The sequence below is a fragment of the Megalobrama amblycephala genome, linkage group LG21 (genome assembly GCF_018812025.1).
Source record: "Megalobrama amblycephala isolate DHTTF-2021 linkage group LG21, ASM1881202v1, whole genome shotgun sequence".
Lineage (NCBI taxonomy): Eukaryota > Metazoa > Chordata > Actinopteri > Cypriniformes > Xenocyprididae > Megalobrama > Megalobrama amblycephala.
Genome location: NC_063064.1, coordinates 6,381,412 through 6,408,771, shown reverse-complemented (window position 1 = coordinate 6,408,771; position 27,360 = coordinate 6,381,412). Strand labels below are relative to the sequence as shown.

The 27,360-nt window shown below is 39.1% G+C and overlaps 1 protein-coding gene across 2 annotated transcripts in view; it reads right to left on the bottom strand.

Moving 5' to 3' along the window:
* The window catches only part of dgkab (diacylglycerol kinase, alpha b), a 38,764-nt gene that overhangs the window by 9,629 nt on the left and 1,775 nt on the right, over window positions 1–27,360 (bottom strand). For both annotated transcript variants that reach the window (XM_048172906.1, XM_048172905.1), the window contains exons 4-21: window positions 24,850–24,994; window positions 24,294–24,368; window positions 24,062–24,111; window positions 23,511–23,585; window positions 20,946–21,062; window positions 19,838–19,955; window positions 16,139–16,227; window positions 15,889–15,999; window positions 14,102–14,191; window positions 13,895–13,972; window positions 13,688–13,761; window positions 12,767–12,841; window positions 12,600–12,685; window positions 11,117–11,206; window positions 3,858–4,018; window positions 3,627–3,691; window positions 2,617–2,707; window positions 916–1,090 (exon numbers count right to left, since the gene is read on the bottom strand). In XM_048172906.1, the coding sequence (XP_048028863.1) occupies window positions 916–1,090; window positions 2,617–2,707; window positions 3,627–3,691; window positions 3,858–4,018; window positions 11,117–11,206; window positions 12,600–12,685; window positions 12,767–12,841; window positions 13,688–13,761; window positions 13,895–13,972; window positions 14,102–14,191; window positions 15,889–15,999; window positions 16,139–16,227; window positions 19,838–19,955; window positions 20,946–21,062; window positions 23,511–23,585; window positions 24,062–24,111; window positions 24,294–24,368; window positions 24,850–24,994 (1,765 nt within the window). The remainder of the gene's footprint in view (window positions 1–915; window positions 1,091–2,616; window positions 2,708–3,626; window positions 3,692–3,857; window positions 4,019–11,116; window positions 11,207–12,599; window positions 12,686–12,766; window positions 12,842–13,687; window positions 13,762–13,894; window positions 13,973–14,101; window positions 14,192–15,888; window positions 16,000–16,138; window positions 16,228–19,837; window positions 19,956–20,945; window positions 21,063–23,510; window positions 23,586–24,061; window positions 24,112–24,293; window positions 24,369–24,849; window positions 24,995–27,360) is intronic.

Sequence of the window (27,360 nt, the reverse complement as noted above, 5' to 3'; positions counted from 1 at the left end):
AGCATAGTATTTATGAGGGTCAACTGTCTAATAATGGTTAAATTTATAGTTACAATCCATTTTTAGGAGGTACTAAGAAAATAATCTGTTAAAGTGCCCCTATTATGTTTTTTTTTTTTTTTTGATTCCCTTTCATGTAGTGTGTAATAGAGCTGTTTATGAACGTAAAAGGTCTACAAAGTTTCAAAGATCAAAGTGCAGATAAATGGAGTTTTTGTCTCCTAAAAGAAAGAAGTGATTCTGAACTGAAACGAGTCGTCAGTAATTCCAGTCTCACTTCCTGCTGAACCTGTGTGGGTTTGTAACAAATCTGCATAATGGCAGTCTATGGTCTTCATTGGCTAAACATGAACGATGTCTATTTGCCCCTCAAACACTGTAGTTGTATCTGAGACTGGAAGAGTTTGGTTCGTGTTGTTCATGTCGAGAAGACGCTGTTTTCTGCTGCCAACGCAAATCCACTTTGATGAGATTGATACGGTAAAACCGACGCCATCCGTTACTGTTCGTATCACTGTGTGTCAAGTGCTGAGGAAGATACAGAGCTAATGTTCAGATATGATAAATGAGGTGTCTGGTTTCTGAAGCATACTGTAAGCAGTCGAACCAATCACAACAGACTGGGCCATCTGACCAATCAGAGCAGAGCAGCTCTCAGAAAGGCGGGGTTTAGAGAGACCGAATCCTTGATTGAACCGTTTCAGACACTGAGAGAAAAGAGCTGATGCTGCAGTGGATATTATGAGAAAATTAAAGTGTTTTTGACCTTAAATGCATGTAAACCTGTTGTAGGAGACTCCAAAACAAAACTTAGGAATCTATAAAATAGCATAATAGTGGCACTTTAAGTAACTTTCTAACCTTAAAAATGACAGTGTTGTATATATTTTTTTATTGTAATAAGCATTTGCTCACCCTGTGAGCACATCTCAAGAGCATCAGCATCAACAGTGACCTCTTGCCACTTCTTTAGTCTCTCAGCACTCTTTGTTTCTCCCCACAGGTTTGAACCGCCGTGCATGCTGGGAATGTTCAGGACAGCAACACCCTCCAACGAGAGTCTGCTCAGATCGACAGGAACGCCACAACACTACAGGGACAGAGATTCATTTTGAAACACCTCAGTGACAGTGAGATACAGAAAACTGACACAAAAAAGGCAAGAGACAACTATATATAGAAACGACTACACATGTTAAGAGTATTTATACATACATGTCAGGTTTGTCACATCCAGGGCAAGTTGTAGCTTTTTACAATTCATTAATTACTATTCTTTTAGGCCAGAATGTTTTGATGGTTTAATATTTTTGTATGCTACTTTTACGTTTCATTCTGTTTTCAGAATTGTTTTACTGTATTAGTTTAGCTTGAAAAAAAAAAACTTAAAAATAAGCTCTAATAAGTCATTTGATGGCAGGATCCTACTGAAACATAATACCTATGAAATGTGTTGGACTGAAACATAATACCATATTGTGCATGCAAACTTCAATAGCGTTTAAAGAGAATGACAGTCACAAAACCAACTGTAAAGTGTTCATCTAGGTCAGGTCGAAAGTGATGTGCCCTACTCTCTCTCTCTCACACACACACGTGAAAGACGTACACATACATATTCAAACACACCCCACTCAAAGACGTACTGTAATGACGCAAAGACGAACAGCTGCATGCTCAAGTTTCCCACATACTCATCACATGGAAATCATTTTTTTGTATGATCACAGTAGTGAAATACAGTATCATATTATTTGATTTATTAAACACTAAATAAGGTTGATAATGTATTAACATTATTACAATACATTTGCTTACCGTAGGTTACCACTGCTAACAAATACAACTCTTTATTTTAATAATGTATTAGTAAATGCTGGCTATGTACTTGCTCAAAATTTTACATTTAATTTTAATAAACATCAAAAATCTAAAAGATTTTGGATCATTTTTAACCAAAAAATGTTATGGACTGCAGCTTTAAATCAGCTTGGTTTAAAGCTCAGACAATAATGGTGAAAACATTTAGTAACTATTTTGTAGACTTTATGTTATGTGTCTATAAAGTGACTTTCAAAAATAAACTTATCCTGAGAAGTATTTACTGGACTAAAAAGTGCAACTAGCTGCAATAACAACGTGTCAAAAAAAAAAAAAAAAATAGCAATCCTGGTTGAGTTCGGGTCATTTTGACCCAGAGAGGATTTTCTTTTTCCTTGAAAATGCTACTTAATGTTATTCCATTGCACTAAAACTTACTGACTTTGCATGCTGTTACATGGTATAACAACTTCCCAAAATAATTTTAAGAATTAATGTGCTTTTTTGTTTGTTTTTTTCCCTCAACCTTGTTGAAATGACCAGCCCTGAGGTGAACTTTTTTCACGCAAACACTAAGGTGCATAAGCTCAAATCAATGAGGCATATGTTCGATCAGTCAGTTCCAGAAAGAAATACAAAACCTGTGCTAATTAAAAGAAAACAAGTTGACAAAAAGATTGAATCCAGTATTTGGTGATAATATAGCAAAATGAGAGATTTACAAGCAATTTAAAAGAGCTAAAGGACTTTCAACACAGCACAAGGGTTAAACATAAACATTTCCACAACATTTACCTCAATACTGAGACATTCCTTGAAGTTCCTGCAGGAAGCTGAAATGGTCTCGGATGTTGCGAGTTGAAAATACCACAGCTTATTTCTGGCTCTTTCAGGGCATAAAATAGAAAACTGTAGAACATTTATAGGGGTCCTTGATTATGATTTAAATTTTTTAACTTTAGTTAGTGTGGAATGTTGCAGTTTAAGCATAGACAACATCTGCAAAGTTACGAGATATTTTCTTTTAATGAATTCTCTGTTTAAGGACTACAAGAAACGGCTGGTAGGGACTACAATGTGCTTCTTCCTGGATTAGTGACATCACAAACCCCAAAATTTACATAAACCCCGCTCCCAAGAACACACAACAAAGGGGACGAGGCCATGTTGGGCTGCTTTAGAGAAGAGGAAGAGTTGTTGTAGTAGAGTGTTTTTGTCATGCCGTCATTTTACACCAGACTGCTTCACAAACGAGGGTCAATTCAACACTGGATTTCCACAACAGATTAACATGACGGCACATGCTAGTGGATGAGTTGAATCAACTCCATAGTAACTACATAAATTTATCCATTAATCATTGAGAAACGTCCAGTTTCATTCTAAAAGTTGTAACTTCTTCCTGAGTCTCTCCATCAGTGTCGACTCCGGTTTGAACAATATAAGGCTGAACACCGTTACTGACAATCCTCATCTTGGCTGTGTGAGATTCTCCAGCTTTGTTGTTGTTGAGCTGTTAAAGCTCCGCCCTCTTCTGGAAAGGGGGCCAGGAGCAGCAGCTCATTTGCATTTAAAGGGACACACACAAAAATGGTGTGTTTTTGCTCACACCCAAATAGGGGCAAATTTGACAAGCTATAATAAATGATCTGTGGGGTATTTTGAGCTGAAAGAGACTTATATTACATCTTGTAAAAGGGGCATAATAGGTCCCCATTAAAGCTGAACTAAGTAATAAAATCGATAAAATATCTAGTCAAAAAACACAACACAAAGTACTAACTGAACACATTTCAGATCCTGACCTGCTGTTAAACTTCTGTGGATCCTTCTCTCTCATCACATGAAACTGGTGTGCTATAGATGCGTCCTGTTGAGGGAACATCACACTTGAAAAAATGACTGACACAAATACAATATAGCTGCTAATTACAGAAATATAGTGACACCATTCTAAGAGCCAAATCTGGCTTCATATTAACGGCCATTTGTCCAGAGGAAAATAAAACATTTCAGTTCAGATTCTTGGCACTTACCACACCGATAGAGAAATAGTTGTTGATGATGTCATTAGGCACTGGGTCGCCATCGTCTGACAGATTAGCTTGAATGACTTGCAAACTCCAGCGATCCATCTGCACTAGTGTGCTCTCCTCAATCTGCTTAAGGATTTCTGTCAGATCACTGCCTTCATATCCTGTTCAATCCAACACATATAAGAACAACATGTCTTCAATTATGAATTATGTATAGACCTTATTCAGAGCAGCGCCATGACAGGTATTAAAACGAGGCTGTGAAGGATAGATTTTGTGTTGTCAACGGTATCCACTGTAGAAAGCCATATAAAGCTCTAGATCACTTATAGGGCCCTATCATACACCCAGCGCAATGCGATGGCAGCCGCGACGCAAGCGTTTTTTGCTAGTTTCAGCCCGACGCAGTTATCATTTTCACATCCTGCGGCAAGTTGTTTAAATAGCAAATGCGCCCATGTGCACCCATGGGTGTGCTGGTCTGAAAACGAGGTGTGTTCAGGTGCATTGTTGGCGTGTTGCTATTTTCCAGCGTGTTGCTGGAAACAACTGCGCCATTGACCAACTGAAACCTGGTCTAAAGTCAATGGCGCAATATTTTTTTTATTTATATGGCACATTAGTAATATGCACCTATAGGCGGGTGCACAACGCTCGTACACTCTGCTTATTACACACACAGGGATGCGCAGCAGCACACAAACATGCCAAATGTTAAAAATAAAAGGATTACAAATGTAAAAGATTATTATTGTGTACGTAAAGATAAAAATGCTTTGGTGAAATCTGGCCTTTCCCATAGATGGTCTGCTCACGCTTTAACCTCACGCATGAGCAGATTCGTCTCCTCACTAGAGAAGCATTCAGTTTTTCCACTTGTCAAATTCCGCCTTGTAAATAGCAAATCCGCCATGGCGCGAGCACAACTGGCTTTTAAAGGGAATGAGAGATGAGACTCTGATTGTTTATTTGCACGTTACTCCCAAAACACACCCATGACTCATTAAGAGAATAGGGACAACCCCTTTAGACCACACGCCAACCATTTTTCCTGTCTTTAAACTAGCAAAAGTGGATTCGGACATGCCCTAAGTGCAATTGCACTTTAGACCATGCGCTTAGATCATTATAATAGGGCCCGTAATATTCCACAGCTCATGTTGTCTGAAGTTTTTTGTCTACTGAAATTTCTTGGAAATATACAAACCCGATTCCAAAAAAGTTGGGACACTGTACAAATTGTAAATAAAAACAGAATGCAATGATGTGGAAGTTTCAAATTTCAATATTTTATTCAGAATACAACATAGATGACATATCAAATGCTTAAACTGAGAAAATGTATCATTTTAAGGGAAACATAAGTTGATTTTAAATTTCATGGCATCAACGCATCTCAAAAAAGTTGGGACAAGGCCATGTTTACCACTGTGTGGCATCCCCTCTTCTTTTTATAACAGTCTGCAAACATCTGGGAACTGAGGAGACAAGCTTGCTCAAGTTTAGGAATAGGAATGTTGTCCCATTCTTGTCTAATACAGGCTTCTAGTTGCTCAACTGTCTTAGGTCTTCTTTGTTGCATTTTCCTCTTTATGATGCACCAAATGTTTTCTATGGGTGAAAGATCTGGACTGCAGGCTGGCCATTTCAGTACCCGGATCCTTCTTCTACGCAGCCATGATGTTGTAATTGATGCAGTATGTGGTCTGGCATTGTCATGTTGGAAAATGAAAGAGACAACGTCTGGATGGGAGCATATGTTGTTCTAGAACTTGGATATACCTTTCAGCATTGATGGTGCCTTTTCAGATGTGTAAGCTGCCCTTGCCACACGCACTCATGCAACCCGAATACCATCAGAGATGCAGGCTTCTGAACTGAGCGCTGATGAACAACTTGAGTTGTCCTTGTCCTCTTTAGTCCGGATGACATGGCGTCCCAGTTTTCCAAAAAGAACTTCAAATTTTGATTCGTCTGACCACAGAACAGTTTTCCACTTTGCCACAGTCCATTTTAAATGAGCCTTGGCCCAGAGAAAATGCCTGTGCTTCTGAATCATGTTTAGATATGGCTTCTGTTTTGACCTATAGAGTTTTAGTCGGCAACGGCGAATGGCACAGTGGATTGTGTTCACCGACAATGTTTTCTGGAAGATCACGGACATCCAGTATGGTTTTCTGGCCTTGACCCTTACATACAGAGATTGTTCCAGATTCTCTGAATCTTTGGATGATATTATGCACTGTAGATGATGATAACTTCAAACTCTTTGCAATTTTTCTCTGAGAAACTCCTTTCTGATATTGCACCACTATTTTTCGCCGCAGCATTGGGGAAATTGGTGCTCCTCTGCCCATCTTGACTTCTGAGAGACACTGCCACTCTGAGAGGCTCTTTTTATACCCAATCATGTTGCCAATTGACCTAATAAGTTGCAAATTGGTCCTCCAGCTGTTCCTTATATGTACATTTAACTTTTCTGGCCTCTTATTGCTACCTGTCCCAACTTTTTTGGAATGTGTAGCTCTCATGAAATCCAAAATGAGCCAATATTTGGCATGACATTTCAAAATGTCTCACTTTCAACATTTATCTATATTCTATTGTGAATAAAATATAAGTTTATGAGATTTGTAAATTATTGCATTCCTTTTTTATACACAATTTGTACAGTGTCCCAACTTTTTTGGAATCGGGTTTGTATTTTTGCAGTGTTTAGTCAGCAGAACAATCCAAAAACATTAAATAACAGCACAATCCACTGAAGAGGTGCAAAGACGGCGCTGCTGGGAATAAAGTCTAAAGTGTTACATTTATGATATATCCTGTTGTGGCGAGGGGGGCGTGGTTCAGCGAAGTTTGCAACAGGAGAGAGCATCAGAAGCGTGGTGAGTGACTGGGTTGAATGCAAATCACGAACACCTGTTTCTCATTCCAGTAATTTGCGCGGAGACAGGATAAAACACCAGGACAAGCAGGAGTGTGTGAGAGAGAGATGGACTGCTGACTGAGAAACGCTGGAGCTGATCAGGAGATCAATACTGGAGTGAAGCCCATCTGTAGATGTGGATTGTTTTGTTGTGCGGTGCACAGACTTTTGTTTGTTCATTTTCCTTGTTGAAATAAAAACTCAGTTAGCAGTCAAAGCCGACCCTGTCCTCTTCCTTCACCCCACGAACTTGATCATATTACACCTGTGTTATTCTTTTAAGTCTAGGCCAGGGACAACAGATTAAAATTAGCCTTTTAGCCTTAATGTCAGACTGTATGGCAGTCAAGACGCATTAAAAAATTGATTCATGCAAGAAGACTCGTCCAGAGTTTTATATCATCAATCTGTGACATGTTCAGGTGACTGTGAGCTGCATTACATGCGAGATTTAAATGGTGGCTAGCAGACAAAAAAAAAAAAATCATTAAGACTGTGTCTTAACTGCTAGTTGCTCAGACTAGTTCTTAAGGGTAATCAATCAAATTAGACTGTAAGACTGATGCCGGACTGTCTGGACCAAGAGAGGGCTACTCTCTGAGAAAACAAAGAAAATTATTGTTTGAACTCTCTCTTGCAAAATTAGCATCCCCATCCCAGACGCAATCACATTGAGTCGATCACACCTCAGCATTGCCTTAATCTACATCTCCTTTCCTTCATCCCCCCTTCCCCTATCTCTTCTCAAAAGATTCATAAAGCTTCAAAGCTTCATAGCTTCATGAAGCAGTGTTTTGAAATCGTCCATCACTAGACAGTGTTGAAAAGTTGTTATTTAGTTTATTTTGGCACACAAAAAAGTATTCTCAATGCTTCATAACATTAAGGTTGAACCACTGTAGTCACATGACCTGTTTTAAATATGTCTTTAGTAGCTTTCTGGGCATTGAAAGTGTTAATAATCTTGCTGTCAATGCAGGCCTCACTGAGCCATCGGATTTCATCAAAAATATCTTAATTTGTGTTCTGAAGATGAACGAAGGTGTTACGAGTATAGAACGAACATGAGGTTGAGTAATTAATGACAGAATTTTCATTTTTGGCGAACTAACCTTTTAAATTGCTTTGGCCATAACCTCTGGTTATCGATCAGACTGGTGAGTTTGTGATCGTGGGCCCATATAACAGCTGGTGCGAGGACTAGTGTGACTCTGAGAACCGAAATGAACGAAGTACAATAAGAGTAAAGAGTTAAATAGAATCAATCAAATGTCTAGATAAATTATCCATATAAATGGTCAATAATCAATTGGCATTCTAACCTAAATTCGAGGTCATCATAAAATAGAGTCAGATTAAAGTTTAATTGGAATTAAATTTCTTTGCACGCTGAAAGACATTTGTTCAGAACCTTGCCACAACATTAGCCAAAGTTCAGAGAATGTGTCATGTTAGCTGGGTTACGTTTAAATGTTCTCTGAACACTCTGAAACGTTACTATAATGTTTGCAAAATTATAAAATGGAATGTTCCCTTAATGTTCAAGAGTTTTTAAATCATTTAAAAAAACTGGACATTTTAAATGTTCAGAGAACATTCAGAAATAACATTTTTACTTAAAGCTGCTGTAGGGAGTTTTTAGAAAACATTGACTGTGACGAGCTGTGACGCGAGTGATAATGAGCGTCACCTGCGAGGCGTGCCGGCCTCGAGTCTCTCACGGAGGAGCTCCGGAGGCATAAAAGGAGGAGTGACATCAGTGAAGGACAAGAGAGGACCAGGCCTGGACTTTACGTTATGTTTTATTATGTTTGTGTGGCCGGCAGACGTCCGCGAGGGTCTGCCGGCATTACTTTCGTTTTGTTCTTTGTTTATTTTACATTAAAGTTACGTTGAATGTTCGCCGGTTCCCGCCTCCTTCTTCCCACATTTACGAACTTCGTTACATTAGTGCCGAAACCCGGGAGGAAGGAGGGACATGCTGTCGAAGAGCCCTCGCTGCTGAGGGGGATCGCGGTGCTGCGGAGTTCGGGCAGCGCGGGAGTGTGTGTAGACCGCGAGAGGCTGCCCGAGGCGGTGGTGCTGGAGCCTTGTGAAAGGTGGGACGGAGACCCGGATGCCGTGCTCCTGGGACGAGGTGGGGTGGCTGCCATCCTGGACCTGGAGGGAGCAGAGGAGTCGCCGCCGTCTGCCGTGGGCCGGAGCCTGCTGCCGTCCGCCATGAAGGGGAGGAGCAGGGGACGGGGGACTCGCTGCCGGCTGCCCTCAGTCGGAGGAGCCATCGCCGGCCGCCAGGAGGCGGTCGAGGATCGGGCCGTCCACCGAGCGTCCAGTGCCACCGCATGGCACCGCGAGGAAGAGCCTCCCGGCTGGCTGAGGACCGGGCGGCAGTGTGTCTGGGAACCGGACCAAGAATTTTTTTTTTTTTTTTTTTTCTTTTTCCTCTCTCCCCTCTCTCGTCCTGTCGCTCCCCTTGCTTCCGTCTCCTTTCTCTCGTCTCGTCTGTCCTTACCCCCCGGCCTGCGAGGGGCGTTGGGGGTATGTGACGAGCAGGGCGGGCGAGAGCCGTGAGGGAACGGCGCGAGGCCGGTGACGCGAGTGATAATGAGCGTCACCTGCGAGGCGTGCCGGCCTCGAGTCTCTCACGGAGGAGCTCCGGAGGCATAAAAGGAGGAGCGACATCAGTGAAGGACGAGAGAGGACCAGGCCTGGACTTTACGTTATGTTTTATTATGTTTGTGTGGCCGGCAGACGTCCGCGAGGGTCTGCCGGCATTACTTTCGTTTTGTTCTTTGTTTATTTTACATTAAAGTTACGTTGAATGTTCGCCGGTTCCCGCCTCCTTCTTCCCACATTTACGAACTTCGTTACACTGACTTAGCCTGAAAATTTGAACAAGCGCAACTCACAGGTCACTCCCCCTTGCTCTATGCTGCGCTACAGCCCTCCCTCCACAGCTCCTCCCCCATCACAACGGAGCCTGCCGTGAACGCGCAGGCTAGTAAGGCGGATAAACAGTTATGGCACATTCACTGGTACAGACGAAACATCAACAATATGATTTACACTGACTATGGCCTCCCCATACTTTGACTACAAACTTGGTCCTCAAAACATTACGTATTTTGCAATACATGTAATGTAAATATATGACGTTGCACTATTTATATAAGTAATAAATAGCTAGTATGATAATATAACGGTAACTAACGTTACAGTATGCAAGTAATTATTCTATCGATATGTAATGCTAAATAAGGTTTGCTAGTACATTATTTCAGCAACATGACAAGCCAGTGAATTAGTAGGTTTCAATAGTTGCTTTGCACAGTGCGTGACATGTATGTTATGCGGCTAGAGTTTTGACACTGAGTCAATGGGCTCCGACGAGGAATCCACACCCACAGCGACTTCGAGGAGTCACCGGGCAGGGAGAAGAGGAAGCATCAGGCAGGGGACGGGCAGGCCTGTTTTAAAATGATCTTAGTTGTGTAGTTCTTAAAAAATGAAACAAATCAAGCAGGGATACTTACTTGTCAAGCAGAAATGTGGCTGACTCTGCATCGGTTTTTAATCCTTTCAGGACACATAGCTCCCTCCACCTCGGAAAAGCCGCTCCGATATTTACCCTCGTTTTATTTCGGGCTCTATCTAATTCTTTCTTTTTGGCTTTTTTTATCATCGTCATCTGTCTTTTTCCGTTTACCCATCTTTATTTTATGAGCAGGTGCCATTCGAGGAATTGGCAGTTTGGATTGTTTTTCCGCCATAAGCAAAGCTGCGGCACACCGGTAATCTTGAATTTGAACGCCTGTATGCGCTGGCGCTGTGCATGAGAGGGGTGAGATCAGCGCGCACGCGAGCTTGATTGACACTGCTAAGACACTCCTCCTGGCTCTGATTGGTTGTTTCTTACCGGGAGCGGTGTATTTCTGCAAATGGCAATAGGACCACTTGGAGGAGCCAGAGGAGCTTGATTTTTTCACAGATTATCTGTCTCATATTCTACTGTCAGGACATAATGACAGGTTTAACAAATATGTAAAAAATACATTTTTACAAAAGTTACCTACTGCAGCTTTAATGGGAATGTCAGCAAAACATTCTTAGAACATAATTTTGTGAGCTGGATACTGTTCAACTAGTTTGTAAATAGTGTAGCGTTTCTTGTTATATTGTTTGGTTTGATTGTTTTTTATATATGTTTATATGCACATAGCACTGGGTAAAATTAGCTATTTAATGTAAACATATTATTACTGTTAAAGTGTAAATATCCCTACTGAATGCTGCAGAAGTCATGGACTAGGCTGTTGAAGAGGAGACTCACCTCCTCCCCAGTGCAGACATCGTGCCAGATCATTTCCTGTTCCTAGAGGAAGAACTGCAACTGGAGGGTGAACCACCATGTCAGCTTTATCTGAGGAAAAAATAAAGCAACATTGAATCAATTCATGGTAACACTTTACAATAAGGTAAATTGGTTAAACATTAGTTAATGTATTAACTAACATGAACTAACCATGAGCAATACATTTGTTACTGTATTTACTAATCTTTATTAATGTTAGTTAATGAAAATACAGCTGTTCATTGTTTGTTCATGTTAGTTCACAGTGCATTAATGTTAACAAGATTTTAATAATGTATTAGTAAATGTTGAAATTAACATTAACAAAGATTAATAAATGCTGAATAAGTGCAGTTCATTATTAGTTCATGTTAACTAATGTTGTTAACTAATTTTAACTAATGAACCTTATTGTAAAGAGTTACCCAACTCTTACTTACTTACAATAGTAAGTACTTGAAAGATTGTTTAAATGTTTAGTTGTATGATCAAAGGTCTAGTTTTAAAACATATAATGCAATGCAATACAATGATGCTTGAGAGATGAACAAATAAACCTTCCTCAAAAACCTGATGATCATATTTGATACTCAAATTTGAACGTGATTTTTCTAAAAAAAAAACAACAACAACAAAAAAACATGAACAATCATGAAAACCTAATTTGCTTCAGTCTAGTAAGTGTTCATCTTGAAATATTACTAACAATATAAAAAATATTACGTTTACTTTAAAAAAATAAGTAATTACACTAAAAGTTCTTCTACTTGCTAAAAAAGTCTAAACTATCAATCAGAGGGCAAGTTGTAGATTGTGTGCAGCAGGTTTTTATTTATTAAATACAACCTGAATTCCCGAAATGTTGGGACGTTTTTTAAATTTAAATAAAATGAAGACCAAAAGACTTTCAAATCACATGAGCCAATATTTTATTCAGGTTTTTATTTATTAAATATGATGGAGAAGGATTTATAGGGTTAAAAGTGATTTTTACACCTGGAAAAGTCATGTAAATAAATAAAATCCTATAACTGCATTAGCATTTTTATGCATTTTATAAAAATAATTTTTTTTCTAATCATGCCTGCCCAGCTCAAAAATATATTTTTTTCAGGTCCAAATTGTGAGTAAACATATTTTAAAAATACTTTTCCCCATGAAACATGATCAAACAAAATGCAAAAATTTACCTCGAAGCAAAGTTGCTAAAAACAAAAACATGAAAGAACCTTAAAGCCTAAAACAATGGATGAGTGTTATTTTGAGTGCAATATGTCTTTACACTAAAATTTATTGGCTGGAGAGTGACATTATTTTATTAATAAATTACATTAAAAACAGCTGGGTTAACAAATGTGTACAGTATGTGGTTTAATGGGTAACAAAATACTATGTGATCAAATCAAATTGTGTGCATACTATGACAAATCATTGGCTTTGTGCATGACTTTGCGTTTCTTACCGATAGCATCTAAAATCCAGCCGACAGTGCCGTCTCCTCCACAGACCAGGATTCTGTATTGATGAAGATTCTGAAAGAACTGAAGCCTGAAACAAATAGACACACATGAGTTTGTTTCAGACTGCTTTGTAATGGTGTGTTAGTCGGCTCTATTTATCAAAACATACCCTGGATTTGGTCCACCATTGTCAAGATTGTATACCTGCCGTGGGTTCAGGAGGAACTGAAACTTTCTCAACACCCTGCAACAAACCAGATAATGTCACTGAGCAAGTCATTTTTTAAATGTGCTTATTAGGTAAATGTAAGTAAAGTGTTCTGGTCTCAACCATTTTAGAAGACAAAACAGCCATCAGTAATTGCTTTAACAAATAGTTCTTCAAAAAGCCTTAATACAGGACCTCTATTATGCTATTTTAAAGGCTCATAATTTTGTTTTAGAGTCTCCTACAACTGGTTTACATGCTTTTAAGGTTGAAAACACTTTAATTTTCTCATAATATTCATTTCAGCATCAGCTCTTTTCTCTCAGTGTCTGAAACAGTTCAATCAAGGATTCGGTCTCTCTAAACCCCGCCTTTCTGAGAGCTGCTCTGCTCTGATCTGTTGTGATTGGTCGACCGCATACAGCACATGTCAGAAACCAAACGCTCATTATCATATCTGAATCTCAGCTCTTGATTCACAGTGATACAAACAGTAACGGTGGCGTCGGTTTTACTGTATCAATCTCATCAAAGTGGATTTGCTTTGGCAGCTTCTTCTCGACATGAACAACACGAACCAAACACTTCCAGTCTCAGATACAACTACAGTGGTTTGAGGGGCAAATAGACATCATTCCTGGCTGCCATTATGCAGATTTGTTACAAACCCACACAGGTTCAGCAGGAAGTGAGACTGGAATTACTGACGACTCGTTTCAGTTCAGAATCACTTCTTTCTTTTAGGAGACAAAAACTCCATTTATCTGCACTTTGATCTTTGAAACTTTGAACCTTTTACATTCACAAACAACTCTATTACACACTACTTGAAAGGCAATATCAGAAAAAGCATAATATGTTATATTAACATAAGAATATAACCTCTTTCCTTGTTTTCCGCCACTCTTTGGATTTACAAACACCAAGAGAGGGTATGTGTCCTTCACAGGAAATATCTTCATAGAGATATAAATAGATAAGAGTAAAAGAAAAAGCACATGGATAAATTTGATCGAACATTTCGCATCACAAAAAACATTTAATTATTATATTTGGAGTCAAGACTGGTTTAAATGTAGAACTGCTTGCCTGCAAAAAGTGTCCATCTGAGTTCATGTTTACCAGGTAATTTTCTCCCAGACTGCTTCCTGAGTCAGCTTGATCCATCTATAATTGAACATGAGAGAAAAAAAAGTTATAATTATTGTATATAAAATGTTATTATAATTCCAGCCAAAGTGCCTTATATAACAACAACAATAATAATGGTTTTATGCTGTTCTAGTTCTTGCTTACAGCACATATGGCCCATGGTGGAAGGACGTGATGCTGTAATCGCCCACAGTCACAATGCGATGAGCCCAGAGGAACACAGTCACTGTGGCGCTACATTCGTCATCACCAGAAAAACCAGTAAAGACAGAAAACATTAGCATATACAGGAACGAAATCTGTCTAAAAAAACAACCAACTACATAAATTAAAGAGGGCTTATTATTGCCCTTTTTCAAAGTCTTGATGTTGTTTTTGGGCTCTACTAGAACAGGTTTTCATTCTTTAATGTTCAAAAAAAAAAAAAAAACCCATTATTTTCCTCATATTCTCCATTGTTGCACCTCCTCTCTTCCCAGGTCTGTCAGTAACGCTCTGTTTAGTTTCCTGTCTCTATGAAGCCCCTCCTTCTGAAAAGCACAACGTGCTCTGATTGGTCGGCTGGAGCAGTGTGTTGTGATTGGTCAAGCGCTTGTGTTTGGGAAATGTCCTGCCCCTTACCATAACTGCCAGTTTCAACACACTGGCTAATTAACTCAACCAGGCCCCGTCCCCTTTATTCTGCGTATGAATTATTTAAATGAGGAATATTATGATGTGTTTGTTCCCGAAAGAAATCTCAAGACTACAATGGAGGCGTTTCAGGGAGTTCAGAAAAGTTTGCAGAGCTTTTTCATGATCAAACAGCAACATTACACACTAAAGAGAGATGAACATGGAAGACTGCTTTAAAGGTGCCCTAGATTATGTTTTTAAAAGATGTAATATAAGTCTAAGGTGTCCCCTGAATGTGTCTGTGAAAGTTTCAGATCAAAATACCCCATAGATTTTTTTTTTATTAATTTTTTTAACTGCCTATTTTGGGGCATCATTATAAACGCGCCGATTTTATGCTGCGGCCCCTTTAAATCCCGTGGTCCACGCCCACAGAGCTCGCGCTTACCTTGAACAGTGCCTTAACAAAGTTTACAACAGCTAATATAACCCTCAAAATGGATCTTTATAAAGTGTTCGTCATGCATGCGGCATGCATGCGTCGGATTATGTGAGTATTGTATACTGTTATATTGTTTACTTCTGATTTTGAATGAGTTTGATAGTGCTCTGTGGCTAACGGCTAATGCTACTCTGTTGGAGAGATTTATAAAGAATGAAGTTGTGTTTATGCATTATACAGACTGCAAGTGTTTAAAAATGAAAATAGCGGACGGCTCTCTTGTCTCCGTGAATACAGTAATAACCGATGGTAACTTTAACCACATTTAACAGTACATTAGCAACATGCTAACGAAAACATTTAGAAAGACAGTTTACAAATATCACTAAAAATATCATGTTATCATGGATCATGTCAGTTATTATTGCTCCATCTGATATTTTTAGCTATTGTTCTTGCTTGCTTACCTAGTCTGTTGATTCACCTGTGCAGATCCAGACGTTAATACTGGCTGCCCTTGTCTAATGCCTTCTATAATGTTGGAAACGTGGGCTGGCATATGCAAATATTGGGGGCGTACACCCCGACTGTTACGTAACAGTCTGGTGTTATGTTGAGATTCGCCTGTTCTTCGGAGGTCTTTTAAACAAATGATATTTATATAAAAAGGTGGAAACAATGGAGTTTGAGACTCACTGTATGTCATTTCCATGTACTGAACTCTTGTTATTTAACTATGCCAAGATAAATTCAATTTTTCATTCGAGGGCACCTTTAAGTCTTTAGGTCACTTGCTTTTTGTAAATCGCTTTGGATAAAAGATCTGCTAAATGATTAAATGTAAATGTATCTGGCCTGAGAAATCAACTCTCACCATGCGGTGGCACCACACACAGCTCTTTCCTGTGAGTATCTTGATCTTTTTGTGGCAAATCTCACATTTGTTGGACTCACAGTCAGCACTGATCCAGTCATGAACTGAACACTGGCAAAGGGGGAAAAAACTGTCATTAACTTGTGTTCATGTATTTTGTGAATAAATTTAACACATAGGAAGTAAATGTTACTTAGCGCAATGTAATGGTAAATTAATTAACATGCATGCTCTTTTTATCATCTCTCACCCCTATCTCTGTTTTGGACCTGACAAAGGTCCTGACGCATGGTGTGTGGTTTTTGTTGGCACAGCTGCTGTGGACGGTGTACTTGCAAACTGGAAATCAATAAAAAAAAAGAGGAGCAACACTGACAATGTCATTACATTACAAAATAGCCACAGGCAAGGGCATATACAGGTGCTGGTCATATAATTAGAATATCATCAAAAAGTTGATTTATTTCACTAATTCCATTCAAAAAGTGAAACCTGTATATTATATTCATTCATTACACACAGACTGATATATTTCAAATGTTTATTTCTTTTAATGTTGATTATTATAACTGACAACTAAGGAAAATCCCAAATTCAGCTTCTCAGAAAATTAGAATATTACTTTTTTAAGGTTTTTTTTTTTACTTTTTAGAAATCTTGGCCAACTGAAAAGTATGAACATGAAAAGTATGAGCATGTACGGCACTCAGTACTTAGTTGGGGCTCCTTTGCCTGAATTACTGCAGCATTGCGGCGTGGCATGGAGTCGATCAGTCTGTGGCACTGCTCAGGTGTTATGAGAGCCCAGGGTGCTCTGATAGTGGCCTTCAGCTCTTCTGCATTGTTGGGTCTGGCATATCTCATCTTCCTCTTCACAATACCCCACAGATTTTCTATGGAGTTAAGGTCAGGCGAGTTTGCTGGTCAATTAAGAACAGGGATGCCATGGTCCTTAAACCAGGTACTGTTAGCTTTGGTACTGTGTGCAGGTGCCAAGTCCTTTTGGAAAATGAAATCTGCATCTCCATAAAGTTGGTCAGCAGCAGGAAGTATGTAGTGCTTTAAAACTTCCTGGTATACAGCTGCATTGACCTTGGACCTCAGAAGACACAGTGGACCAACACCAGCAGATGATATGGCACCCCAAACCATCACTGACTGTGGAAACTTTACACTGGACCTCAAGCAACGTGGATTGTGTGCCTCCTCTAGGCTGCACGATTAATCGCATCTTCCACGCGCATTTCGTCAGAAAGCCGGTCCCTGATTACCGCTAAATCGCCACCCTGCTTTCAAATGAAGCGGCATTTAATAGACAGAGCCGTAGGTCACTGAAAAGCCACGAAATGCGTTCAATTGCAATGAATCGCCTGCGATAATGAACGCGATTTCGTGGCTTGTCCGTGAACTCGGCTCCGTCTATTAAAAGGCGCTCCGTTTAAAAACAGGTGATGGCGATTTAGCGGTATAGTGACCGGCTTTACTGACGAAATGCCGTGAGAATAGCTCATTAATCGTGCAGCCCTACTCTCCTCTCTTCCTCCAGACTCTGGGACCCTGATTTCCAAAGGAAATGCAAAATTTACTTTCATCAGAGAACATAACTTTGGACCACTCAGCAGCAGTCCAGCCCTTTTTGTCTTTAGCCCAGGCGAGACGCTTCTGATGCTGTCTGTTGTTCAAGAGTGGCTTGACACAAGGAATGCGACAGCTGAAACCCATGTCTTGCATACATCTGTGCGTAGTGGTTCTTGAAGCACTGACTCCAGCTGTAGTCCACTCTTTGTGAATCTCCCCATTTTTGAATGGGTTTTGTTTCATAATCCTCTCCAGGGTGCGGTTATCCCTATTGCTTGTACACTTTTTTCTACCACATCTTTTCCTTCCCTTCGCCTCTCTATTAATGTGCTTGGACACAGAGCTCTGTGAATAGCCAGCCTCTTTTGCAATGACCTTTTGTGTCTTGCCCTCCTTTTGCAAGGTGTCAATGGTCGTCTTTTGGACAACTGTCAAGTCAGCAGTCCTCCCCATGATTGTGTAGCCTACAGAACTAGACTGAGAGACCATTTAAAGGCCTCTGCAGGTGTTTTGAGTTAATTAGCTGATTAGAGTGTGGCACCAGGTGTCTTCAATATTGAACCTTTTCACAATATTCAAATTTTCTGAGATACTGAATTTGGGATTTTCTTTAGTTGTCAGTTATAATCATCAAAATTAAAAGAAAAAACATTTGAAATATATCAGTTTGGGTGTAATGAATGAATATAATATACAAGTTTCACTTTTTGAATGGAATTAGTGAAATAAATAAACTTTTTGATGATATTCTAATTATATGACCAGCACCTGTACAAAGACGCTAGAAATCAGGGTGTACCTTCCTGTAAAAGGTTAAAAAAGGCTGTACATATTCAGTGTTATATAACTACCCTTGTGAAAAAGATGTACAGTTTAGGAGCACTTATTACAGACATTATATACTTTAAAAGAACATACTTAATGTGAACTGAATGTAATGTTTTGGACATCTAATTGCATGTTATTTGAAATTAAATGAAAATGTATTTTAGTTTAAATTGATGGCTTACATTTTAATTTAATTTAGTTGAACTTGAAAGTGTTTTTTGACCCACTTCAGTAGAGCATAAGTACATTATTATATGTATTTTCATAATTACTTCTATTATCTTTGAAATATGGAAATTAAAGTGTACTGATTAATTTACTGACAAGCATTTACGGTAAACTAAAATATACATTAATGTCATTATTGTTATTGATATTGATTATCATTACAAAAAATATCAACAAAATATTAAAACAATGATTTAAAATGTACTTTAAAACTTTTAATTCAACATTATTACAAAGTGCAGTTATTTCAGAGTGTACTTAATTGTTATGAGATTAAGAAACAGTCATGAAATGTTACTTGAAAAGTGGCCTTCTATATTATTGATATTATCTGCAAATATAATTTTAAAAATATAATTTCTGACAAACACTACAGTCAATACAGTTAAAGGATTTGTTCACTTTCAAATGAAAATTACCCCAAGATTTACTCACCCTCAAGCCATCCTAGGTGTATATGACTTTCTTCTTTCTGACGAAGATAATCTGAGAAATATTAATAAATATCCTGACGCATCCGAGCTTTATAATGGCAGTAATGCGCTACTAGATGAATATGAGCTGAAAAAAAGTGCGTCCATCCACATCCATCCATCATAAACATATTCCACGTGACTCGGGGGGTTAATAAAGGGTTCTGAAGTGAAGCAATGCATTTGTGTAAAAAAAAATCCATATTTAAATAAGTTATGAAGTAAAATATGTAGCTTCCACCAAACCGCCTTCCATATTCTTGAGAAAGCTTACGCTGGACGTCCTACGCCTCCCTATTCACCTTATGGAACTGACGCGACGGCAGTTCCGTTTTTTTCCAAAATTTGATAAGGAAGGCAGTCTGGCAGAAGCTAGATATTTTACTTCATAACTTGTTAAATATGGAATTTTCTTTGCACAAACGCATCACTAAGCTTCAGAAGGCCTTTATTAACCCTCCGGAGCCACGTGGAATATGTTTATAATAGATGGATGTGGATGTAGACACTTTCTTCAGCTCATACTCATCTGGTAGCACATTACTGTCATTATAAAGCTCGGATGCGTCAGGATATTTATTAATATTTCTCAGATTGTCTTCGTCAGAAACTAGAAAGTCATATACACCTAGGATGGCTTGAGGGTGAGTAAAGCTTGGGCTAATTTTCATTTGAAAGTGAACTAAACTTTTAAACACACTTCTTTTTCACAAGGGTATTCAAGCCCAAAAATGTCCTGTGCAAAAGCATCTATCCACTGAATACTAAATGTTAGGACCCTTGAAATGAACTGTGGATATAGACAACTGTATGTTTAAAGAGATTAATATTGATAAACTCACCATTGCAAGACAAGCCCTGTTTTCGCAGACCCAACATCAAGTTCTGACAGACAAAGCAATATGTGGGCCTGTTGAAGTTCTTCAGCCGCCAGACATGCTGGCCGTCCTTTTCAGCTACCTGTAGATAGTGTTAAAAGTCAAAGTGAAGTGACATGTAGCCAAATATGGCGTCCCATACTCGGAATTTGGGACGGCATCTGCATTTCTTCCATCCAAGTGTGCACACCCACAGCAGTGAGTATTGAACGCATACACACACACCCGAAGCTGTGGGCAGCCATTTTTGCTGCAGTGGAAAAGAGTGCTGTTTATTCACTCCCCCCACCCACATTTCCTGCCAGCTCTGAGACTCGAACCCACAACATTCAGGTTACAAGTCCAACTCTCTAACCATTATCCAAGTGCACTTAAGGCGTGTACGAATCCACTTTTGCTAGTTTAACGACGGGTCTGAAAGGGTTGTCCCTAGTCTCTTAATGAGCCATGGGTGTGTTTTGGGTGTAATGTGCAATAAACCAATCAGAGTCTCATCTCCCATTCCCTTTAAAAGCCAGTTGCACTTGCGCCATGGCAGAATCGCTATTCACATGATGGAATTTGCAAGCGGAAAGACTGAAGGAATCCTTTTATTTTTAATATTTGTCACGTTTGTGTGCTGCAGCACATCCCGTGTGTGTAACAAGCAGAGTGTACACATGTTGTGCATCCGCCTATAGGCGCATATTACTAACACGATCTTTAAATAACAAAACAAAATACTGCGCCATTGACTTTAGACCAGGATTTTCTTGGTCAATGACGCAGTCGTTTTCATTTCCTCAAAATAGCAACACGCCAACAACGCTCCTGAACACACCATGTTTTCAGACCAGCACGCCCATGGGTGAACAGATGGGCGCGAGTGCATTTGCTATTTAAACAATGTGGCACAGTACGTGAAAATAATAACTGTGTCGGGCTGAAACTAGCAAAAAAACACTTGCGTCGTGCCTGGTGTCGCATTGCACCGGGTGTATGATAGGGCCCATAACGTAATGTATTCCACACCATATGACATTCCTGGTCTCATTGCATGATTACATATATATTCAAGGCAAAGACTGTTTACCTTTAATCCAAGCAGAACCAGTAGAGGAATGTTGTTCAAGCCCCCTTGTATCCATTCTCGATGGGTTACAGTACCACTGCTGTCTACGTCTATGGCTTTCAGCATGTCTTGAAGCACCTGGAAAAAAAGGAACATTGCACTTGTATTTTCATAAGTTTAAAATATACTGCCATCATGTATTAGTTAAAGAGCAAACTTCCCCATATATGGTTATAAACCTGGCTAGGAAATGATGAGGCTACTAACCTCACTCTTTCAAAAACACAAAGAGATCTTGACCCGAACGAGTAAGGATTTTCATGAAGTCTAGAGGCCACTGAACTGACTCACTTTCATTCATCCTAAATTTAATGTGTGCAATTAGCAGCTGAGAAGAGAAAGTACAGATCAACCCTGATTGGGTGACAAGACAAAAAGGGGTTATGACAACTCGACCCTAAAAGCGAGCTCTGTAGTACACTGCAAACTGTACTGGTGTCTCTTTCAGACCGACATGCCAAATATTCCACAAATTGGACTCATAGCCTCGGAGAAATAAGAATGGGAAACACTTCACACATTTGCATGGAGGAGGATGGCGTTCAAGGGGAAGTGGCAGAGTAAAGATACAATGGAAATAAGTTTATCTGCTTCAAATCCCCAAAAAGCATTGTTGAAACAGCTGAGAGAAACAGCGTATCGATCAAGAAAAAATATAGGGCAGATTTACAAATCAGCTGTTCATTGAATTGTGAAAAGTGGGCGTTGTATTAAAGGGTCACACAGTGATCATTTAGCTTCAGAAGACATTGATTCATCCTCTGGTGTTGTATGGATTATCGTCACGATCGCAGTGTGCGGTTTTTCAAGCATCAACCGAGTGGCAGCCATTCAATGGCATTATATGGACTTACAGAGATGGATTATTTCCCTAAAAATCTTCGTTTGTGTTTATCAGAAGAAAGAAAGTCATATATATCGGGGATGGCATGAGGTTGACTGAATGATGAGATGATTTTCATTTTTGGGGTGGATTGGAGGCAGATCTGAATGTGATTTGCTTAACTGCAATGCAGCCTTATTACTGAAAGAGCATGATATTATGATATTTTGATTAAATATTTTGATTTAAGGTAAAAAAAAATTGTATATAAAACATATTTGAATGAATAGTTCTAAATAATTCCAGTAAAAATAAATAAACGGGGTCAATTTTGATTAATGCCAACTTTAAAATAACACTGTTTGTCAATTTCAATGAAAATGTAATAGTTTTGACTGAAACACACTCTGGAAGACCCTCCAATACTACAAATTTCCCAATAAGATTGTCACTCTGATCGAGAAAGAATCTGACAGAATTTGCTGCGGAGTCATCCATGGCGGACAAATTTCAGATATTAGTTGTCACAGTCATGTTCAGTTTGTCTTAGCTCTCATGGACTTTCATTGATCACATGTGTTCCTTTGTTCTAGTTTCCTGCCACAATCTGTCACCATGGACACTATACCCAATCATCACAGCTGGTTGTCATTTGAGTGAATTATCTGTGTATTTAAGTTCCTGTCTTTCCTCTGTTCTGTTGGATTACTCTTTGGATTATTAAAGACTGTCACCCTTCATCTTCTTCTTCATCGTTTATCTCCACACAACCACGTTACATTAGTACTGCATGTTTTTTTTCTATAATGCTGCTTTGAAACAATGTGCATGACATGATTTGACATGACTTTAGTTTTTTCCCCCCTTTCTTTTCTAATGACATTTTAAAAGCAGAAAATCTGAGCCTGTTGAAAAAAATATTTGCCAGGCCACCTGTCACTATCTTGAAAATGGTTTCTGCCATGAAATTAAAAAAAAGGTAATTTTGACTTTAAATCTCACAATTCTGACTTTTTTCTTAACATTTTGAGTTTATAACTCACAATTCTGAGGAAAAAGGTCAAAATTGTGAAAAATAATATATCTCAAAAAAAAAAAAAAATGGATACACACTGCAAAAAATGCTGTTCTTACTTAGAGTTTTTGTCTTGTTTCTAGTCAAAATATCTTAAAGTTCTTAAATCAAGAAGCATTTTCTTGACAAGTAAAAATTATTTTCTTGTTTTCAGAAAAAATAAGTCAAAATTAAGTGAGTTTTTCCTTAAAACAAGCAAAAGCTATATATAAAACATAAACTATATAATCTTGTTTTCAGTTTGAAATAAGATTATTTTGCTTACCCCACTGGCAGATTATTTTGCTTGTTTTAAGGAAAAACTCACTTAATTTTTACTTATTTTTCCTAAAAACAAGAAAATAATTTTAACTTGTCAAGAAAATACTTCTTGATCTAAGAATTTTTAGATATTTGGACTGGAAACAAGACAAAAACTCTAAGTAAGAACAGCATTTTTTGCAGTGTATAAACTCGCAAAAAGGTAATGGTGACTTTATCTCACAACTGCAAGAAAAAAGTCACCATTACCTTTATTTATTCTTTTTATCCTGTGGCAGATACAAGCTTCCATACTGACTAACTTGGAAAAAGCAAATGTAATTTCTCCAATGCCATTATACCTTCTGAACGAGTTATATGAACTTACTGGCTTTAGTTCTGTCACATCCCATCCGAGGTATTCGGCAGCTTGCATCATCTGTGTAACAATTTTGTCAACTTCCTATTCAACAAAAATACACAGAAAAGATTATTAAATAAACATTATAATTGTATCATTTATTTTAAGAGGAGATCACTGGACATAACTTAAGTCAAACTAAAATTTATTCAGACACCTTGAACATTTCATTCATTGATACAGTTTATTCACTATAGTTTAAAAAAATGGTAATAGATCTCAGATCTCAAGATCTCAGAGTTAAACTGTGTCAGAAAAAAATAATCTTAATTATGTCAGGTTAAATTAGGTCAAAGTGTCTTACCAGTTTTACTGGTAGTCCACTGTATAATATGTCACAGTTTACTTTATTTTGCTATCCTTACTTACATAAATGAACTATAGTGTCCTGCACCCACTAGTAAAAAAAATATCAAAAATGTCTGAATAATTTTTGGTTTGACTGTATGCTAAACGGGAAATACAAGACAAGACAAGCATTACATGGAAATATCAAACTCATACACGACTGTTGTTACCTTGCTATCAAGAAGTCCATTGTCATCTTTATCATACAATTTGAAGGTGTCTGCCAAATAAGTATCATATAATTGATAAATACTTTGCATATACACTCCATTTAATTACACTTGCCAACAAATGCCAAGTTTAAATCATTTAGAAGATTAAAAATTATTAAAATCATTTTACACTGTATATGGTATTAGTAAATAGTATTAGAGATAACTATAAATTGGATGAATGTCTCACATTCTAGTTTGTCTCGTGGATTTCCATCCTCCAATATGGAAAAGTAACATGATACAGCTTTAAGAGAGATGCCACCTGAAAGAGCAGAACAAATAACACTGAATATCAATGTAATGCTCATCAAATTGCATTTAAATCTTTACAGTTAGTACTTTACAGTCAAAGTTAATACTTTAGTGTGTGGTTAGTTACATTTTATTATAGCCTTTAACAGTCCCAGCAGGATTTCACAGGATTTTTTTCTGATTATTAAAAGCTCAAAATGACCAAATTCCTGCAGCTTTTCTCAAAAATTGTGTTGATGTTTGTGGCAATACAGAGAAACATGCTGGGGACACCAGAGACTTATATTACATCTTGTAAAAGGGGCATTATAGGTCTCCTTTATATAGTGCATTTAACACATAAATATAAACAAGGCATTGGATCTCTCACACGGTTTGTAAGTGAACAGGTTGTAAAGCTAACAGACAGAAACAGAAGACAACAAACAAGTGTGTTTTGCAACATTTACTAAAGTTCAAGATGACTTCTTAAAAATGAAGCAGGAGCTCACCATCTTTCCTGTGAAGACTATGGTCAGGACCAGACCGCTCAGATCTTTGGAAATACCGGTAGAGACGCTGGCAGAGATCAGCTGGAAAATCATCAACTTCAAGATAATTCTTGAGGAATAGAGAAAATCCTGTTGCATCTATGTGCTTCAGTGGGGAAAATGCAAAGAGAATTTGATCAAATGCAAAACATCAGTGACACTGTATTTCAATGGTCCACTTTAGACATAAATAACTTTGCAAACTACATGTCAACTAGCAGTCATTTTATTAGTATTAGTAGACTGTCTGTTTAATATCTGCTAACACAGACACTCTACTGACTATAAGTAACTTTGATTCATGTCAACTTATTCTACTAACCTGAACCATAAACTAACAGTCTACTAATACTCTAATGAGAGTTAGCTGACATGCAGTTGCAAAGTTACTTAGTGGAATGTCTAAAGGGGACCATCGAATAACCAAAATATTTTGTAGCTTTTAGATTCATGTTCAGCATAGTAGTCTATGGGGAGAAAAAACAAAACAAATTCTACTTTGTCCTACGCATTCTATATATTAAAAGTATAATTAACCCAAAAAAGAAAATGCTGTCATCATCTGCCATTTCATTCCAAACCAGTGGAGTTGGGGGTAACGCATTACAAGTTACTTATCAGATTACTTTTTCAAGTAACTTGTAAAGAGCCTAATGGATGATCTTACCACCATCACAACGACATCGGTCCCAGGGAGCAGATGGATCTTACAAGGACTTAAGAGACTCATCACCTGGGCAAGGATAAGTTTTAAACCCTTAAGTTTTAAGGAAGTCAAGGTGCTGAAGAAGAGGAAAGTGGTTGACAAGTTCTGTTTTTCCATTTCAGGAACTGTCATCCCAACCATCACAGAGCAACCTGTCAGGAGTTTGGGGAAGCTCTTTGACCCCAGCCTGAAAGACTCTGCCGCCATCCAGAAGTCCAACAAAGAACTTGGAGCTTGGCTCACCAAGGTTGACAAGTCTGGATTGCCTGGTAGATTTAAAGCCTGGATCTACTAGCATTCCATCCTGCTCCGAGTCCTTTGGCCTCTGCTGGTCTATGCAGTCCCAATGACAACAGTTGAGTCCCTAGAAAGGAAGATTAGTGGCTTTCTTCTGAAGTGGCTGGGCCTCCCACGCAGTCTTACCAGCACTGCACTGTATGGGATGAGTAACATCCTGCAGTTGCCATTTAGTGGCCTCATGGAATAATTCATGCTGGTACGCATCAGAGAAGCCCTACAGTACAGGGACTCCAAGGACTGCAAGGTGTCATCAGCCGGCATTGAGGTGAGGACAGGAAGGAAATGGAGGCTTGGAAAGCAGAGGAGGTGGCAGAGTCACGCCTTGGACAAAAGGCACTGGTGGGCACTGTGGTGACAGGCAGAGCGGGCTTGGGCTACTTCCCAAAGATTATGGTTAGCCAGGCCCGCAGCAAGGAAAAACACCATCTACTCCAGGAAGAGGTCCGAGCAGGCGTAGAGGAAGAGCGAGTGAGCAGGGCGGTGGTACTCCGCCAGCAGGGAGCGTGGACTAGGTGGGAGAGTAAACTGCAGAGCAGGATCACCTGGGCAAACATCTTGCAGGCAGATTTCCATCGGTCCGTTTCCTGGTACAAGGTCCTGGTTGTGTTTCCTGGTACAAGCCTGGTTCCTCTCCTCAGCAGCTGCCCAAAAACTCTGGCTGATGAGTGCTATCGTTGGCGCCATGACCAGGTGCTTAAGGCAATTGCTGAGAGCTTAGCCTCAGCCATCAGCACCAGCAAGAACCATCATATGGTCCAAAGAAGGCAGTCCCCTTCATTAAAGCTGGAGAGAAACCCCGGGCGTGACCACAATTAACAACAGGCCTCCTCCACAATGCTTCGGATTGGCAGCTGCAGGTCGACCTGGGAAAACAGCTGAGGTTCCCTCAGCACACTGCAACAATAAGTCTCCGCCCAGACATGATAGTTACCTCTGAAGTTTCAAAACAGCTGATCATGCTGGAACTCACGGTGCCCTGGGAAGAACGTATTGAGGAAGCAATTGAGAGGAAACATGCTAAATACCAGGAACTGGTGGAGGAGTGCAGGGAGAGAGGCTGGAGAACCTTCTATGAGCCCATAGAAGACGGCTGTAGAGGCTTTGCAGGATGGTCTTTTTGCAAAGTCCTCAGTCGTTTGGGCGTTACAGGGGCGGCCAAGAAGAGGGCCATTCAATCCACAAGCGAAGCCGCAGAGAAGGCCACAAGGTGGCTGTGGATAAAGAGGGCTGATCCGTGGACTGCTACTGGGACGCAAGTCGGGGCTTAATCAACCCAGGCTGGGTCGCTTTTTACTTTTTAAAAAAGTAATGCAAGTTAATTATCACAAACCTGCAATAATTAAATATGTTAAATTACACAAAAATAATTTTATGTATTTAATCTCACTTTGCTGACCTTTGATGATCCAGTTCAACCATACTAATATGCAAAAATGATTTAGATAAACATTCCACATTGCAGGGGC